General features: G+C 55.6%; 1 protein-coding gene across 1 annotated transcript; it reads right to left on the minus strand.

Moving 5' to 3' along the window:
- Positions 1-8: 8 nt before the first annotated feature.
- On the minus strand, positions 9-17507 carry DHX16 (DEAH-box helicase 16). The gene is made up of 20 exons (XM_075555316.1): positions 17099-17507; positions 14190-14434; positions 13934-14096; positions 13653-13709; positions 8405-8659; positions 8104-8307; positions 7837-8028; positions 7181-7291; positions 6929-7044; positions 6159-6369; positions 5928-6026; positions 5686-5838; positions 3787-3927; positions 3437-3599; positions 3220-3338; positions 3037-3104; positions 1426-1588; positions 1165-1326; positions 689-862; positions 9-230 (listed from the first exon to the last, which is right to left on the minus strand). Exons 1-20 carry the CDS (start codon positions 17303-17305, stop codon positions 102-104), a joined length of 3132 nt encoding a protein of 1043 aa, XP_075411431.1. The 5' UTR covers positions 17306-17507; the 3' UTR covers positions 9-101.
- Positions 17508-19631: the final 2124 nt, after the last annotated feature.

Below are 19631 nucleotides of genomic sequence, written 5' to 3' on the forward strand. Positions count from 1 at the left end.
CTGCAAGCTTTACTCCAAAAATAGTTTTATTGACTTGAAATTTTAAATAACGTACAGCAAGAGCAGCAGCTGGGCTCGGTCAACTTCCGTTCTCGTCCTTGTTACCCTAGCTCTTCCCGAGTCTTGCCTATCTTCTTGGGCATTTTCTTAGCATGGGGATCTTCTAGCTCTTTGGCTTTATAGTAGTGGGGTGCCACCTCCAGAAGCCAGCTGCTCTCAATTTCCAATACCTGGGGGAGGGGCGGGGGGGTGGGGAGAGATGAGTAACGTCGCCTTCTTTGCCACCTAGACTCGGGTGTGCGTACAGGCGAGAGCTCGCGTGTGACTGCAGAGCTAGGAGGAAAGGCACACGCTCTTGAACCGCATCCCAAGGGCAAAGACACCTCTGCCGTCATGACAAGTAAATAGCCCCAGCAAGCCTGGGGCCTAAGACCTGGCAGGTGTGCCCTGTGAAGGCAGAAGGCACTGCGTTCCCCACCAGTTCTGACTCCCAACAGCGAACTACAGAACCAATCTATGTAGCTCTTGTCAGATCTTAGAAGACGCTGGGACGAGTATTAGAAAAAGGACCTGCCTGTGACTATTTACCCCCCTGTGCATTTCCCCGATTCTCTGCCAACCCCGGCAACTGGAAACAGGGCTCTTAGCTTGTCCCCACAGCCTCCTCTGCCTGGCTGGGGTGCCTCACCTGTCTCATGAACTCCTTGGTGGTCAGGACCAGTTCGTGGTAGAGCAGCCAGCGGGGCTGCTGCTCGAAGAGGGACGAGTTGGGATGGATAAACACCGTCTGCTGCTGCTTGACCGTGCGGTACCCGCTCCGAGTCAGGCGCGCTGTGTGGTAGAAGTAACCGGCAGTGATGGCCTAAGGAGCCAAGGGGGGCGGGGGAGTCGGTCGGGAGCCAGACGTCAATCAGAAGCCTCAGCCACTCACGCCTTACTGGCTCAGGCTTCCAATCCAGGCAGCCTGAAGAACTACCTGGGGCCCACCCTCAGTGGTCCGCCCCTGGGGACCAGTCTGGGAGGACACAGTCCACTGGGGGGGGGGGGAATCCAGCTTTAGCTGGAGGGGCAGCTGTGTGCTCTGCTCCCCCCCCCCCACCCCACCCACAGCAGCCTGCTCTGGAGGCTCTAGGGTGGAGACCCGTAGCCGGGAGCACGGCTGACCTTTCGGACTCGGACATAATCCCCCTGGCAGGAACTGAGGCCAACTTCCACCCGCTCCAGGAGCCCCTCCAGCTGTTCGCGCACGTCCCGGGCTCGGCGCATCGACCGGAACTGTATGAAGTTCTCGTAGCACCACTGGGAGGAGTAGGCGCTCTCGGCCCACTGTGAAGAGGAGGGGCGGATCAGGGCGAGTACAACACAGCAGGGCGAGCGCTCGGGGGGCGGGGGGGGGGGGGGGGGGGTGCCTCCACTCCCACTCACCTGAGTGTAAACGTTGAGCAGCGCCAGGTGGTCCCCACCGGGGAGGGAGAAGTTGACTCGGGCATTGTCCGCGTGGACGACCTTGTCTTTGGGCCGATAGAAGATGGAGTTGTTGACCGACAGCATGGCAGCCACCGTCAGGATCTCCTCCGAGCAGCTGTACCTGCAGCAGGGAGGGCACAGCACACCCACTTCAGGAAAGATGCCCAGGGTCACGGGGGAGGAAGAAACCAGCAGCGCATGATGGATATGTGCCTCAGATGGGCCTTGGCTACAAGTCTGGTGACCAGAACTGTCGACCCCACGGTGACACACAAGTGATAGCCAGAGGGTGAGGGCATGACAGGAGTATTGGGGGCTTCTGAGAGTTTGGGCAGTTGAAAGGTATACGAGTGGGGTACCGGGCAAAAAAAAACAACCTGAAACTGCACTGGTGGAGCGGACCTTTTCCAGTAGGCATTTTACCCGCTAGGCGAGCATCAAGCAACTCACTCGAGTACGGGCACCCAGTGGCATCGCCTGGGAAGGTTCGCTCTGGTCACAATGAATTTTTTCGTGAAAGCAGTTTTGCTCAAGCCTCATTTTTTGCGATGGTCCGCTGAAGAGAAGAGTATGCGGCTGTGGAATTTTGTTTCCTGCTCGGGAAAATGCTGCTGAAATTATTGTGGTGTTGGACGCAGCTTACCAGGCCAGCACTACGGGAAAATCTCAAGTGTACGAGTGGTTTTCTTGTTTCAAAAAAGGTGACTGTCCATTGATGGCAAACCTCATTCTTGAGGGCCGGTAACTTCCTGAATAATCACAACGTCTCCTCGCTGCGGTGCACTTGAGTACCAGCCGACCCGAATGTCAGCCGAGACACCCAATTCCACCACAAACACTGCACAAAAATGTGCTGGGAAGCTCGGCTTGTACTCGGATATAGGCAGTCATCAGGCTTTCTATTTAGAGGCTCTGAAAGGATTGTGTAACAGTGGTCGACAAAATAGGCCTGATTTGTGGCAGGCAGGCGGGCGGGTTTTGCTACCGTGACAGTGCACCTGCTCACGCAGCCATCTCAGAGCGCCGCGCACAAGGGCTCAAGTGGAAAGAAAATGTTTAGAAAATGATGGCAACATATGTACAAACGTGTTTGATACAACTGATGTATGGATTGTTGTAAGAGCTGCAAGAGCTCCCCATAAAATGATCTTTTAATAAAATAAGAAAAAAATGTTCCCAAGAATGGAATCGCAGATTTGCAAAGTGCAATGGATAGTACTTTGAAGGTGATAATGTTGTTTTGTAAAAAAAAATTTAAATACATAGTTTTGGGGGGAAAGAAATCTGGGTGTTTTGGGGGGAACCTCCTCGTTTGCTAGGTGCCCTGAAGAATGTTCCCAAACCAGCTATCACTCAGAGTCCCTCTCAAACAGATAATCTTCCACTGTCTTTTCTGCACCTGAAGTTTCTGTCCATCCCCATTTGCTATCATGGCGGCGGAGAAAGCAGCTCTGAAAGACCTTATGGGCGTCAGAGGGGCAGTGACGGCTTGCTCACAAGTCGTCCCTAGAGACAAACAGGGCCACAGGAAGCTGGTGAGCTAAGGGGCAGGCGGGGCGGGAAGCTTACTTTTCAGAGGCCAGAATCATCTTGGACAGCATGGGGTCCACCGGCAGCTCCGCCATCTTCCGACCAGACTAAGAGGAGGAAGGAGACGGCTGCGGCCAGTCCTTCCTCGGCTTTGCCGCCACCGCTCCAGGAGTCGCCAGAACTAGCCCACCTCTTCCCCTGGCGCCCGCCCTCCCATCTCACCGTGGTGAGCTCCCCGAGGTGGTTGAGGGCTCCCAGGGCATACAGCTGCTCCAAAGCCAGCAGCAGGGTCTCATATGGTGGCGGGTCCAGGAAATCAAAGTGCATCAGGTCGTGGATCCCTAAGAGAAGATGCGGCGGGGTCAGACGGTCCCTCCACAAGGACTCAGGGGATCTCGGCCCCATCTCCCTCCTCCCTCTCGGATGGCACCGCAACCACCTAAGCTCTTGAGCAGCAGCACCACATTGCCCAGGCTGGTCCTCTGGATCTCGGGCACCGTTGTCTCCTCGAGCTCATGCTGATAGGCCCAGGCGGTATACAGGCGGAAGCACTTCCCTGCAGCCACGCGGCCTGCCCGGCCAGCTCGCTGATTGGCTGAGGCCTGCACAGAAGGGAGAGACAGGCCGGCTAACCATGAGATAGGGGAAAAGAGGGGGAAGGACTCATGGACAAAATCTGGGTGGATCCGGCCGGTGGGGGAGTCCTCCTCCTCCAGGAACCCCCTTCTGAATGGCACCTTCTCCATACGGAGATTTGGCCTTAACCTTCCCAGAAAGACCCAAGCTGACCTTGCTGCAGGGGGTGACCGTGAGTGACTCCATGCCGGTGCGGGGGTTGTAGCTCTTCTGCTTGCAGAAGCCGGGGTCCAGCACGTAAATGATGCCCTCGATGGTGAGCGACGTCTCAGCAATGTTGGTCGCCACGACCACCTGGGGGCAAAGACCATGCCCTCCAAGCACCTAGCAAAAGCCATCCTGGAAAGCTAGGTGTCGAAGGGCAGGGGCAGAGGAGCAGTCCAGGCAGCGCGGGAGAGCATCCCACATCAAGGGAGGAGGTCCAGGCCAAAAGGCCGACAGCAAGGGCAGCAGGGCACAGGGTGGGCAGGAAGGAAGTGAAACCGAGGACAGGGTTTGTCTCAGGGATGAGAGATGGTTCCTGGCCCAGCTCCACATCCTACTTTCAGGTCACTCCTCACACCTCACGTCCTGCACAGGCCCCTGAACACACTCCCCGCTTCTACCCCCAGGGCCTCTAGCCCAGGGGGCAGCAAACCTGTGAGATGGAAGAGCCGATCCTGTCCCACACAACAATGTACAAACTGACAGTCACAAGTAGACGTGTACAAATAAAGAGAACCAGTAAGTGCTGAGAGAGCTGCACATGGCTCACGGGCCGCAGGCTGCCGACTACTGTTCTAGCTCAGCTTTGCTCGGCTTCAGGACGACCCCTCGGAGACAGAAACGTGCACCTACCACCATCACTGCCCATGCTCCAATGGCGTCCCATCCTTCTGTAGAATTGAATCCAGACTCCCCCTGGTGCCCTGGCTGCCTTGTGACTTCATCTCCAAGAGCTCTCCCGACTTCCCTCCAGCCCTGCGTGCCGACTGCTCCCTGGCTGCTCCCTCTGCTGGGGACATATTTCTCCTGGACAGGCAGTCCCTCCCTCACCTGATGCAGTCTGAGCCATAATGTCACCTTCCGAGAGAGGCCGCCCCTGCACCCCACGGAGACACTCTCGCTGAGTTGCTCTGAGTCTCTGAGCGGCCCCTCGGAGTCAGCACTCCCTGATGGCAGGGAGGGTGTGGCGCCCGGGATGATGCATGTCTATGGCAATTGTCCTTTCCTGCTGGATTACTTTCTGAGAGGCCAGGAACTTTGCTCTGTTCACACAGCAGCCTTCCCAAGGTGTCCTAGTGGCACTCTGGGCTAAGTACCGGACTGCCGATTGAAGGGTCAGTGGCTTACAGCCCCCACATGAGGTAGTTTACTTCCGGAAAGATTTACACCCTTGGACATCCCAGGGAGCAGTTCGACTCTGTCCTGCAAACCAAACACCAAATCCCCTGCCATCGAGTGGGTGCCGCCTCCTGGCAACCCTACGGGCCAGGGTAGAACTGCCCCGAATGGAACGCTTCACGAGGGTAGAGAGCCCCTTTCTCCCAGGGAGCCTCTGACGGGTTACACCCACCCGCTGACCCAGCAGTTAGCAGCCCGGCGTGTACCACTGCGTCCCAGGACGGCTCACTCTGTGCTACGGGTCAGTCCATCTCTCAAGTTCACCCCCTTCCGCTTGCTGTCCGAGGCCCTCCCTAACTGCAGTCCAAAGCTTTATGGGCTTATCACTCACTCCCTCACCACGGGGTCAAGCCCGCTGACCTCACATGCACCTTGGCCCTTCCCGTCTTTCTCCTGTCATTTTTCTTAAAGGTCCAGACCGAATCCCGCCTTCCTGAAGACCTGGTCTCTCCTCTAAGTCTCCCCCATGCTCTCCACGGCTCAGGCACTGGCAGGACCACAGGGCTGGCTCGACTCACCCTCTCTCCCCAGCCCTGAGCGCCCTGCTCCTGTAGCTGCACAGGGCACAGCTTGCAGGGAGCAGACGCCCACCACGTTTGTTCCATTGGTTGGTTTTGCTACCAGCTGCAAGAATTAGAGGGCTGTAAAAAGGAGGCCCCTCCGACCAACCTTCCTCGCCCCAGGGGGTGTGGGCTGGAAGATCCGAGCCTGCATGTCGGAAGGCAGGTTGGCGTAGATGGGCAGCACCAGCAGCTCCCGGATTTTGGAGCCCAGGCGGCGGCAGCGGTCCTGGAGCATCTCACAGGCAGCTTCAATTTCCTCCTGAGGTAGGGGGCGACACAGGGCCCTGTCACAGGGGGTTAAACATCTGCCTTGTGTGTCCCCCCCCCCGGGCCCTCCCCCTTACGTACCTGTCCTGTCAGGAACACCAGGATGTCCCCCGGCGGCTGGGTCACGTGGATCTGCAGGACTGACACCACACAGGCTTCCAGGTAGTCAGCCTCTGGGGCCTGGCCAGAGGGTGAGATGGGGTCACGGGGAGGCTCCTTCCCAGCCAAGTCTTCCCTTTTCCTCCCTGCCTCACTGGGACAACTCCCTCTGGAGGCCCAGCTTCCGGCCTCAGGCTGAGCCCAAGGGCGCACCTTGGTGTAGAAGATGTCAACCGGAAACCGGCGTCCGGGGATCCGGAAGACGGGAGCATCGTCAAAGAAGGTGGAAAAGCGGGCAGTGTCCAGCGTGGCGGAGGCCACCAGGACCTTGAGCTCGGGCCGGAAGCGAGCTACATCCTTGATCAATCCAAAGAGAATGTCCGTGTGCAGCGTCCGCTCGTGGGCCTCATCCACCATGACCACGCTGGGGAAGGCACGAGGCCGAGAGGGAACTGTGGGCGCACCTCAGGCCTGGAGACAAGACTGAGGTGCCCCGGGGGAGAGGGGAGCTCGCCACTCCCATCCCTCGTCCCCAGCAGTGAATGTGGGGCTCCAAGTTGAAGCCGGTCCTCCAGGTACACAGGCCTAGCACCCGGAGAATTCCGGGGCCTGTGCTCACCTGCAGCCTCGGCCGACAGAAACAGGTCAGCTCTGAAGGCTGACACCCTTGAGGATCTGTCTGCTCAGGGCCAGCAGCTGCTCTTGCCAGAGAGAGCAGACGATGGGAGAGGCGCTCTGCAGTCTCGGCTCCCCTCCCGCCCCAACTCCTGATAACCTGAGCTGCTGCCATGGCACTGACTTGCCCCACAGCCGCCCCATCAGGGCTTCTGAGGCTGTACTTCTGGACGGGAGCAGACAGCCTCACCTTTCTCCTGCCCACCTGAAGACTCGAGAACTGGGGGCCTACTCAGGGGAGACCCGGCAAGGCCCTGGGCGGGGCGGCGTTGGTAAACAGGGAGGGGTGGGCGGGATCCTGGGCGTACCTGTAGCTGGCGAGATCAGGCTCAGAGAGGAATTCCCGAAGCAGCATCCCGTCAGTCATGTAGCGGAGAACGGTGCGCTCAGACGTGCAGTCCTCAAAGCGGATGCTGTAGCCAACCTGGTCAGGAGACCGAGAATGGGCTGGGGGTGCCAGCAGGGAACTTGGGGCGAGGAGATGAGGAGCCCTGAGGGCGACGTGGGCAGCATCCCGGGCACCACGGCCCTGCCTCCCTCCGGCCCGCTGCTGGCCTCACCTCGTTGCCGAGCTTCACGCCCATCTCCCGGGCCACGCGGGCTGCCACGCTCATGGCCGCCACTCTCCGGGGCTGGGTGCAGGCGATCTTCATGCCCTTCTCCGTGTAACCCTGAACGAGTGGCGGGGAGGAAGCAGAGGCTGATCCCTGGGCCCCTGGCGCCATTCAGAGAAAGCAGCAGGGAAAGCAGGGCGGGGCTGGAGGAGAGGCGAGGACCGGGCAAGAAGACTGGCACCCCAGGACCCGCACTGGGCTCCTTTCGGCCGCAAAGACCCAGCTCTCTGGGTGCTCAGCTGCAGGTTGCACCAAGAGCCGAGCAGGGAGAGGACAAATCACGTGGTGGCATCCAGAAGGGACGGGAGCCAGAGGGATGAGGACAGGAAAGCGAGTCCTTTCACTGGGCATCGTGTGGCTCCTGCAGGTCTGCAGTGCTAGGGTGGAGACCCTCACGCTCTCTGTTTGTTCCCTCCCCCCACCCCCCAGCCCGTCTCGGTCTCTCTCTTTGTTCCTTTCAGCTAACATGCCGACCGGGCTCAGACACTGGTAAGATTTAAGATGAAGTACTTGAAGGGGGGACGGCCCCTCCTCATTCTCCACCGAGGGAAGCCATTACTGCACAGGCCCAGCGGGGGGGAGGGGGGAGGAAGGCGCCATACCTCCTCAAAGAGATACTGGGGTATCTGGGTGGTCTTCCCGGAGCCCGTCTCGCCTTCGATGATCAGGACCTGGTGACTGGCAATGGCCGCCAGGAGCTCCTCTCGGAATGGAAACACCGGGAGGCTCTGGCGGACGGCCTGGATGGACTCCTTCTGCTGGGCCTGGGTCTGCGGGGGCGGCGCCAAGGGCTCCTGAGGAAGGGGGACAGAGGTGAGTGCTCCAGGGCCCACCTCGGACCCTCCTCAGACCCAGCCCCCTGGCCTCACCTCATCGCCCTGCAGCTGGGTGGCCCGGACAAACTCAATGGTCTCCTCTTCCTCCAGCACCAGCTGGTACTTCGGCTCCTGGGAGGCAGCGTCTCGGGCCCCAACCTTCAGGGACGCCGCTCCCAGCCGGGCCTCCTCCCAACGCCGCTGCTCCTCCCCAGGCGCGACCGACTCCTCCTCCACCAGACTCTCAGCTCGCGCCGGCTGTGGAGGGGTGGAGAGTGAGGCCCCCAGGCTGCCTCTCCAGCCTTCCTGCCCAGGCCCGGCTGGCTCGCGCCGGGGTGGGGCTCCTCCGCCTCACCTGGCCTCGGCTCTCCTTGGGCATGTGGTAGCGGGTGGTGGCCTCCAGCTTCTCCTGCTCCCCAGCCGCCCGGTACTCGCGGGCCAGGTCCCGCACCCGGCGCTTGTACTTGAGCTCCCGCCGCTCGTGCCTGCTCAGCTCCACGTCCCCAAAGAGGTACTCCTCATCAGCCAGCTCGGCCTCCAGGTCCTCGAGCTTCTCCCGCTCCCGCTTGGCCAGGTACTCCCGGCGAGATTTCTTCCGCAGCTCGGGCACCTGGGTCACAAGCGGGCAGTCAAGGCCTCTGGGCATGCCACAGGCTGGGTTATGTACTGTGTCCCCTCAAAATACTTACGAGCGAGCCCCCCACCCCAGTGCCTGTGCACACAATCCCGCTTGGAACTAGGGTGTTCTCTGCTACGGCAATGCAACTGCAGCAGCAGACACAGAGGGAAGCAAACACCAATGGAGGAAAGACAGATGCCCGGGGAGACGTCGAAAGACAGAGACAGGCTTTCCCTAGAGCTGGGGCCTGGGTTCCCCCTTCTACCCAAGACATGCTGGCAGCCCACACTGCCCTGCAGCAGCAGCACCCAGCAGCTGCGCAAGCCCCTCTGTCAGTCAGCATCACCACTTCACCTGCTCGGTCAGGAAGGCAGTTGTGAGATTAGGTCAGACCTCACCTTCAGCATGTGACTGAGGTCAGTGGAAAGGTGAAGACCAAAGGACTGACACCCATATTTAAGAAGAACAGGCCTCAAAGGGAAAAGACAGAAAGAGGGAATCCATGGGGGTGGGGTGGGGTGGAGTGTACATCACAGGCAATCGCTGCCCCTGTGAGATGTTACCTGGTCTTAAAACCAATGCTCGCCATTTGAGAAGGGAGGAATATCAATTAGATACAGAAAGCTGGAATTAGAAGATCAGAGCGCAATTCTATGAGGCATATTATAATCAGCGCACCTAGCTCTCTGGGACTAACCCTCTCCTACACATGTTGTCACTTGGCTTCCACACTTTTACCCTTTTTAAAAAAATTTTGATATTCACTTTATTGTAGTGGCTAGAATCAAACCTACAATAACTCTCGGGCATGCCTTTGTGCCAATTAATTGACTGTCTTTAAATATGAGAAATAAAGCGAAGATTCCAAAATATTTCAGAAAGAAAAATGGGTAAAAGGCAGAGGACAATGGGTGAGGTCTTCAGAATGGCGTGGGCAATATATTTCATTTTTACTTCCAAATGAGATAAAATTATCAGGGAGACCTAAGTTCACATGAAAGATTTTTTAAAGGTAAAGACTCTAAAGACGTATCTCTCTTGTAATTTTCTGGAAAAGCTTTCCAAACAACAGCACACACCATGCTGTTAGATCGGAATCGGCAGAGTGCAGCGAAGTAGCCTCCAGGCGGGGGCACCAGAGTCAGACAGGGGAGCTGCAGGGCAGGGCTCTGGAGAAGGTAGGACACTCCACAGGGGCTCCGGCCCCAGGCTCAGGCTCAGAGACAGCAGAGGGCCACTGTGGTCCAAACCCGAGGTCCGAGGTTCAAGCCAGCAAAAGTGGCGCAGGGAGGAGGGAAAGGTGGAGCAGCCGGCTGACCAGGGCTGGGCAGCGGGCTCGGGGTTGCCATGTCTGGTGCAGACTCACATTGACCTTTGTCTCAGGACACATGACGTAGGCAGGGGCTGGGTAGCTATCTCCTCAAGGCCCTTCCTGCTCCCACAGCAATCTCTCCACAGTGGCAACAAGGTCTTGCAGTGGCAAACCCCCACCAGTACCCTACCACTCTCAGACTCCGCTTCATTGTGTGGCTTGTCTTAAAGCCTTGAAGCGGAAGTTTACGACTGTGACCTGACCTGGGTACCACCATCAAAACAACCTTTCAGGCTGAGGGCGGAGGCAGGTGGACTGTTGGAAAAACGTGTGCGCACGCGTGCATACACGCGCACACACAATCAGAGCAATCTGCCTATCGAAAAGAATGACCCAAGAGACTGTAAAATAGCAAAAATATAACCCACAAGTCCAATGGGGCCAAACACACACTCACAGAGAATGGCGGGAAACGCTCATGTATCATCAATGACGTTAACTCTTTCATCAAACTCCCTGTCCTGAAAACTGGTCATTAATGGGAAATAAGCATGTCCCCCCCTTCCTTTTCTGAAGGGTATGAGAGAGCCGAGGCTGGGTGCTCCTGCAGAGACTGAAGGTCTTGGAAACCCACAGGGGCAGTTCTCCTGTCTTACGGGGTGGCTATGAGTTGGAATGGAATCAACGGCAGTGAGGTTAAGTTTCAGAAGGCATTTAAGCTTTCCCCTACTCATTGAGAAAATGCTCCTCTTCCTATAAAAAATGGCAGCCAAGAGCTTGTGAGCGACCACCTAAGAAATAGCCATAGGGAGCTCTCCTTACCTGGAACAAAAGACAAAGATGGAAACTAGAGAGCTAAGGAAAGTAGTCTGCACTTACACCAGGACCTCCTCTACCCAGAGACCAGGGTCACTAGACGGTGCCCGTTGACTAGCATCAACGACCAGTCAGCGCAGAGCCAAAACAAACAGATGCTGGCAGAACAGGCGGAAAATGTGGCAAAAAGAATTCAAATTCCGGGGGACATATCTGATTGGAGCACACGGGAGCAGATGCAGCGGGAAGAGGAGAGAGTGGAGCACAGCCTGGCCCACCGGGCCTTGAGGACGATGATCCCAATTAGAGCAGCCAGTACACAGAGAGGATCACATGGCCGGCCCCTCTATGAGACATGATGCCCCTCACTGACTCATGGCCCTGCGGGGGACAGCACCGGAGACACAGTGTGGGAATTGCGCCCAACCTGATCCCACCACACCGAGGCAAAGCACTGGGGGAGTGCAGTGGAACAGCAAGGGAACAGAGCGGCAAGGTCCCAGGGAATGCTGAAGGAGGACTTTGGGACCAGGGCGTGGCGCCCCAACAGACTGGACTGGAAAACACTCCTAACGGCCAATAAATGATCCCTGAACTGGAAAAGAATTCAAATTCCTAAAGTCCAAATTTACTGGACTGGATGACTGGAAAACTCCCCAAGACTATTGTCCTGAGGTAGCCTTCAAACCCTGAACTGAAATGATCCCCTGAGGTCACCTTTGGGCTAAATGACAGGTCAAAGATGTCACTTGTGAGTCATGAGCTCCTTTACAAAACCATCTCAAAAACCGAAAGCGAAACTCACACTTGCCGCCCTCGGTAGACGCCGGCTCTAGCAGCAGCCCTACGGGGGAGGGCAGACCTGTCCGCGGGCACTTCCAAGACTGGACTCTAGACGGGAGAGGAGAGCACCGTCTTCCCCTCGGAGTAGCCGGTGGTTTTGAACTGTGGCCTTGCGGTTAGCAGTCCGATACATAAGCACTAGGCCGTTAACTAGGCCAGAATGTACTGTAAAGCGAAGCTGAGTACTGAGGCAGGGCAGCTAGAGGAACAGCAATGGTACAGCCAGACTGGAAAGGATGGCGGATTGTGACAAACGTACCCAGCAACACAGAAACAAGGGTGTGGAGATATTTAAATGGAAATCTAGTTTTCCACGTAAACTTACACTTTAAAGAAAAGAAAGCATTGTTATTATTAATGCCAGGAGGAACGAACTAAAACTTACACCAAACCCATGGCTATCGAGTTGACTCCAACTCCTAACGACCTTCTAGGACGGACAGAACTGCCCTGTGGGCTGCCCAGACTGGAACTTTACACGGAGCAGAAAGCCTCACCATTCTCCCAGAGCGGCTGGTGGCTAGCTTCAACCCGCTGACCTAGCGAGTTTAAAACTGCAGTTAGCAGCCCAATGCCTAAGCACCGTGCTCCCAGGGCTTCTAGGCCCCCAATGACCATTGGTTAATGCCAACGAGATAACCAAGGCCCGGAAGGACCCGCAGTGGCTGCCGGCAACCACGCGATGAGAGGCTGTTGGTGGAAGGGACATCTGTACTCAAGGGCAGGCCAGCAGACAGAATGTGCGGGGTACATTACCACCCAAGGGGAGCTCCGACCACACTGCTTAAATGGAGTCCAGGCACGCTTCGACCAAACGTCCGCTTTGAAAGTCGACGGCAAGCACAGGTGAGGAAGCGCTTGATGCCAGGAGACAGAGATCAGACGATGCAGACGTAGGACGGCGCACGAGACGAGAAAGGAGGAGAAGCAGGAAGAATGCAAACAAGCGGAAGAAGCCCCACAGCCACAGGCAGCTCCTGAGCTTGGGCTGGATTCCGGAATGGAAAACCGTCTGGGGTCCTTCCGGTGGCGGGCTGGTTCTCGGTTGCGCCATGAGGATCACGGCTCTGTCTTCCTGGCGTGAGAGCAGCACCGAGAGCTCGAGCACAATGCCTTCCCTCCTGGGGCTCACCGACCCGCCGTCTCGACAGCAAGTCAGTGGGCACAAAGCAAACGGGCGTTTGAGGAGACGCGGCCAACACGCCCCAGTACACCACCAGCGTGCTCGCTCTACATGCCTTTCAACTTCTCTACTTGTGTGAAACGTTCTTCGCTGAGGAACCATTAGCAAAGTTACAATTCAGGCAGGCGAATGAAACACTATGAGCACCGCAGGGGCACCTCAGACCATGGTCACTCCGTGGGCGGGGACAGGAGGGACCAGAGGGGCGACAAGCCATTCTTCACATTCTCAAAAGAATCCCAGGGCCACCTTACTCGGGAAATCTAGCCAAGACTCACACTGGAGAGTCTGGTTCACGAATTCCGTCACGGTCAAGGAGTTCTGCCCTTGTCCAGTGAGAAGACCACCTCCGGAAGTCACGGGGCGCTCCCACAGCCCCATGGGGATGTCGGGGCTAGGTGGTGGAAAGATTCCCAGAGACGACTTGTCAGCACATCTCTGGGGCGCTCAGACAGCTGCCCTGCCCTTGCCCTCCAGCCACCCGGTGAGACGATGGCGGCTGCCTCGGGCATGTAACCCTGTACGTCCCAGGCACAGAGAAGGCTCCTAGCTGCCTAATACAGTGTGGTCTGATGCTAAAGAAGAGTCAGGGATGGTGTGTGGAGAGCTCCCATGGAGGATTCCTTCCCTCTACAACTTCCATCCGCACAATGGCCTTCTTCAAGCCCCTCCCTGCCAGATGGCTCTTGTCAACTAAACTTCATTCTCTGGAGGCCTGGTCATTCCATGCACAAGCCCAGAGCCCTTCCTCTGTCTCTTCCCTAAACCTCCCCAGCAGAAAACACTGCCCTTTGTCTTCTGCCGTGAGCTCCCTGGGCCCTGGGACTCACCATGGCTTTCCGGTCTTCCTCTGCCATCTTCAGGCGCTTCTGAGCCTCTTCATACGCCTGGAAGATCAAAGCAGAATGAGGGCTGTGAGAGCCAGACCTTCATTCTCCCTCTAGAACCGCAAGGGCACCTTCAGAGACACCCTTGCACAAAGAAACGTCCCAGCTCAATCGGACTCGCCACAGCTGAAGGTACGGCAGCGAGAACCTTCACCAGACAGCCCCTGCTCAGTGACCAGCCCGACCCTCGTGGGGACCGACGGGACATTCTGCCGCCCACACACCTTCTTGTCTGACCGCTCCAGGACATTGCGAGTCCGGTCCTTATCCCGCTGCCGAACTCGCTCCGCAAAGGCATCACGCTCCTCCAGGTCCTGCAGGCGCTCCCGCTCTGTCCGCTCCCACTCATCCTCCGACTCTGGCTTCTCCGTCTGCTGTCTGCTGTCCCTGCAGCCCCAACCAGGCGATCACTAAGGGCACCAGGCAACCCAGTCCCATCACCTGCCTGCCCCATCCCCACCCATCTGGCTTCGAACTTACCCGCTCTTCCTCTTGTCTCTCTCAGAGGCCTCTTCCTCCTCCTCCTCCTCCTCCTGGCATTTCTTCCTCAGGTGTTTCCGCTTCTTACGCTTCTTCTTGAGGCTGCTCCCAGCCCTGGCCACGGTCTCCCCACTGCTCTCCTCGCTGTCCTCCAGCAGCTTATATGACCGGTTCTTCTCCAGCAGGGCCCGGGCCTCTCGCTCAGCTGCGTGAGCTGGCTTTTCCACCGCCGCCTTCCGTGGTACCTGTCAGCAGAGGTGAAGAGAAGGGGTGGGAGGCACGTCTGATCTCTGCCCACCTTCTTAGCCCTCCGCCTAAGTCCGTTTCCCTTTGAGGAATGACTTGACTGTGAGCAACCTTCACCTCTCTCGTTCCCATGGCTTCACACCATGGCCCGAATCCTGACACAAGTCCCTCCTTTAGCTGACACTTATTGAAGTCTGCTCCGTGCCAGGCATCATTCTGGGTCCTGGACAGAGGGCTAGATTGAAAAGGACAAAACCTCTGCCCTTGTGAACCTGATCCTCGCAAGCCCAGTGCGCAGTTCCTGAGCCTCCTTCTCCCGGCTTTGCTTTCCCCACGATTGAGCCGCTCCTACCAAAAGCCTTACCAGCTCCATGGGGTGTTTGGGGGCAGCTTGTCACACGGCCTGCACTGTTGTCAGACTCCAAGGATACACTGGTGAGCGTTCTAACCTCCTCTCTACCCATGCACCATATTCCACAGCCTCATCGGGAGGGCTGCCATCCTCGGCCTGTGCTGGACAATTTCACCCTTGCCCACCACCATCAAGTTGATTCCACCACCCCGTGTCCCTCTATAGCGGCGGTTCTCAGCCCGTGGGTCACAACCCCTTTGGGGGTCGAACGACCCTTTCACAGGGGCCGCCTGCTTCATAACAGTGGCAAAACGACAGCGATGAAGTAGCAATGAAAATAATGTTACGGTCCTCCTTCTCTCCGTTTCTCTGCCACCCCGAGTGCGGTGGTGCTCTGACTTCACCATGTCGTCTCATAAGACTTTCAGGATTAAGAGATTCCTGGCCAAGAAACAGAAGCAGAATCGGCCCATTCCCCAATGGATTCGAATGAAAACCGGTAATAAAATCAGGTACAACTCCAAGAGAAGACATTGGAGAAGAACCAAGCTGGGGCTGTAAGGAGCCCCCTGAAGGGTGGCACGCATGGCTGCATTTTCCCAGGCTCAAATTTTGTCCCCATCTGATGACTTGAACTTCTATTGGCAAATAATCTGGTTTATTCCTTGGTTTTTTGCTTCCTAATCAAGTTTAACAATAAATGATGTAAGGCTGTTGGTGTGAAAAAAAAAAAAGAAAGAAAATAATGTTATGGTGTGGGGGGGTCATCACCACATGAGGATCTGTATTCGAGGGTCGCGGCCTTAGGAAGGTTGGGAACCGCTGCTCTACAGGGTGTCTGAGGCTGCACATCTATCTGTACAGGAGCAGATGGGCCTCAACATTCTCCCGAGGAGCAGCAGGTGAGGCTTAAACTGCTGACCCCCAGGACTCCTTACACAAGCACTTTGGTAGTCAGAACATAGTCATGACATTTCCACGGCCCTGTCCTCTACAATCTCACCATTCCCACCATTACTCCAGCCTCCCTTCTCCACTCTAGTGGATCTCTGGACCTACCTTCCCTGATCACTCGCTACACATCCCTTCTCCTCCCCTAGCACTGCGCGAGCATCGCGTTGATGCCTTCCTCTCAGAAGTGTGGTCACTGGACCAGCAGCATCCCCATCACCTGGAAGCTTGTTCTCACTCCCTGCCACCCAGTCAAGGCTGACTCACAGCCTGATGCCACGGCAAATTCTGAGCGGGGCTGCTAACCACAAGGCGAGCAGTTCAAAACCACCAGCCACCCCAAGGGAGAAAGAGGCAGCTTTCTACTGCCATCAAGATTTGTGTCTCGGACCTGAAATTTGTCCAGGTGCAAGTATTTCTTGCTTCCATAACAAAAATGTATTCCCTGGCTTTTTATATACTGATTAATGGTGGTCTTTTCTTTCTTACTCATTATTTGTACTTTTATACTATTATTATTTCATCCTTACCACTTTATTTTTTATTGTTTCTGTTGAGTTTCCCAGTTTGTGAAACATGGAAGGGGTAGATGTATAGTGATAATAACGAATGTGAGAGTTTATAGGAGATGTAGGGGTAGCAAACAATGTATATGGGAAGGGGGAGGGTGCACTAGAACTGATTGTGATTCTACAACTCATTTGAAAAGCGATTTAATCGTGTTTAAGAGAAAATGTTCTAAAACTGGTTGTGGTAATGACAGTACAATTCTTCTTGAATATGATTGAGCGATGGAATTGTAAGATATATGGATTAGGTGCCAATAAAACTGTGAAGCAAAAAAAAAAGTCTCAGAAATCCACAGGGAGAGAGTTCAACTCCACCCTATTGAGCCACATCAGTCAACATCAGTCAGATGCACCGTTCAACATATCAGAACTCTCACATCGGGGTCATGCCTTGGGCTACTAAGCAAGGTCCGCGGTTCCAAATCTTCCGCCGTTCCGCGAAAGACAGGGCTTTCTACTCCTGTAAAAAGGTAGTCAGAGACTCACAGGGGGCAAGTCTCCCTGCCCTATGGGGTCGCTGTGAGTTGGTATCGGCTTGATGGCAGGGAGTGAGTTCTACGCCTACGGTACGAATTTTCTCCACTAGCACAGCAGCTGGGAGACCACAGACAGAGCAGACAAACTTGTGAACCGAACTTACAGCAGGTGGCACGGGGGCTTATGCACTAGACTGCTAACCCCTTCGCCTCTGAAACTTTAAGGGCAGTTCTCGGAAGGTCCATGTCCGAATCTCCGCCCCGGCCCCACCCCCGTTCCCGCGGCTCCCGCCCCGGGCCCGCCCTCCCGGACACCTTGTTCCACAGTCTCAGGGCGAAGTCCCGGGCGGGCCCGCTGAGGTCCAAGGTGTCGGTGTCTCGCAGGCGCTGCACGAAATCCTCGGCGGAGGCGCAGCGCTGGGCGGTGCCGATGAGGAACTGGGCCACGTGCCGCTCGCTCAGCCCCAGCACCGAGTGCAGCTCGTCCAGCACCCAGCGTTCCAGCCCCGCCGACGTCGCCATGGCGACGCCGGGTCCCTGCTCCGGGGCCTGAAGAGTCCCGAGGAGCCGAGCTGGAGGGCCAGTCCGCGCGGAGGCCTAGACCCCCGGGCTGGAGCCTAAGCTCCGCCAGGGAGCTGGCTCCCTTAAGGCTTTGGGGTTCAGCTTCTAACAGAACCAACGTCTCCTTCCCGGGCCTCAAATACCGGAAGTGGCTCCGCTCGCTTCCGGTCTGCGATCTACGGTGGCCGAGTGAGCTCAAGAATCGAGGAACCTCACTTCCTCTGCCCACTTCCGCCTCCTCCCAAGCTCGCTGTCGCCCCCTGATGGCCAGTTCGTGAGTGCTTGAGTCATTTAACCTCCCTGGCGGTCTAATTATGTCAGTAATTTTGTACCCAAAGCTGTACATTGTTCTGCATAAAGTTTGTTTTATATTGTAGGCCTGTAATTCTTAAGAAATTGCTCATTTTAATCTCTCTAGTCGACCTTCCAGGTATGATATACTTTAATACAGAGTTCTGTGAGTAATTCTAAGTCACTGTCGCTGTCATTTATCTGGTCTAAAACTCCTTTTGTGCTAAAGTGACACTTTTTGGATGCCATGGACAAAAAATGTCCAGGCAAAATTTTTTCCAAATGACAGTAAAAGGGCAGGCAGGCCACTGGAGACGGATCTAGGGACAAATCTGAGGTGATTTGCTTTGATACAATGTAATCTCACAGGTTACACGGTATCACTGTTTGTGTGTGTGTATGTCTCTTTTAGACTTGCAGTTTTGAATTTCCTGCCCAGTTCCGCTGTGGAACGAGGAAGTCAGATTGCTCTGCGATCACAGCGGGAAGCAGATAAGGGACCTATCTGCAATGTAATCCCAAGGGTGACTCGAGGTTACAGCTTCTAACCGTTAACATTTACCCCAAGCCACACCTCGAGGTTAATAAGCTCGGCATGTCAAATCCGCTTGTGGAGCCTTGGTGGTGTAGTGGGTTACACGTTGCCTTGTGAGCCACAAGGTTAGCAGTTCAAGGGCACCAGCAGCTTTCGGTTCATGTAAAGAGCCACGGTTTTGGAAACGCAGAGGCAACCTTTCTCAGTCCTGTAGGGTCGCTAAGCGTCACGATGCACGCGATGGCAGTGAGGTTTGTGTTGTGTTGGGGGTAGTATTTTTGAAGAGGGTGTACAATCGGAAAGAGGCGCAGATGTTTGATAGTTTTACAGATCCCCCGGTAACACCCCAGCAGGGCCAAGAACAGTCGGTGGCGTTGGGCTGTGTGGTGCTTTGACAAATCGTTTAGGACAGACAGAGGGGCCGGAATCATTCAGTCCTGTGACAGGCATGCAAACTGGACAAAACTGGACGATGCTGGGAGGCTGCTCACGAAAGATACGGGTCTGAAGCGTGCCAAAGCCAAAAAGAAAAATCAAATAGTTTGCGCTGCCTTTGTGGTAAAACCTAGTTTGCTTCCTATTGATGCCTGGCTTCCTGAGACTGACTTTCTTCCGTTTGAAGAATGTTCAAAGAAGGACTCTACCTAACACATAGTGCATAACAGGAGTCCAAACTCTCTGCTTCCAAGTGGAAGCATCAAGTTAGCTTTCATTAAATTGTTGGATGTCAGATGCATATTGATGGCTTATGGAAGATGTCCTTGGGTTTTGAGAAGTCACTGATGGAAAAAGAGCTTTGGCCCCCTCTTGGCCCTATCAGTAGAACAAACTTGGGCAGGTTGGGTTATAGAGCAGAGTTCTCTGCTTACGTTTGCAAAAAACAAAACAAAACCATATGCCTTAAAAGTCAAACCTAACCCAACCCATCAAAACCCAAGAAATTGAGCGTCAGGTGTGAATGTGTGATGACGCTATTCAGTAAAACGTCGGCCAACTAAGCACAAAGTAAGTGGTTCAAAGTCGCCAGATGCTCCTCAAGAGAAAGAAGAGGCTTTGCCTGAGAATCCCTATACAGGATCACTGTGAGTTGGGTCAACTCGATGGCAGTGGAGTTGGCAGTGTGTGAGTAGGGATAGACTCTATAGCAACTGGTTTGAATCGGTGAAGGTACAACAGAGAATGAATCAGACAAAAATAGCCCTTCCCCAACTTACATTCAAAAGTGTTGGGGAGAGGGGCAGGGGAGATGGATAATAAGATATCAAGGAAGACTCTCAACAAAGGGGATTGATCAAGTGGCTGCACGAGAGCTGGCGCTTTACAATTGGTAGGCACGAGCATGGCATCATTTCCTCTGTTGCACACAGGGACACCGTGAGTCAGACAGAACCCACCCAACGGCACTTAGCAATAGGGGACCAAAAAGATAGCAAGGAAAGGGGAGAGCTCAAGTTCTAGTCC

The sequence above is a fragment of the Tenrec ecaudatus genome, chromosome 7 (assembly GCF_050624435.1).
Source record: "Tenrec ecaudatus isolate mTenEca1 chromosome 7, mTenEca1.hap1, whole genome shotgun sequence".
Classification (NCBI taxonomy): Eukaryota; Metazoa; Chordata; class Mammalia; order Afrosoricida; family Tenrecidae; genus Tenrec; species Tenrec ecaudatus.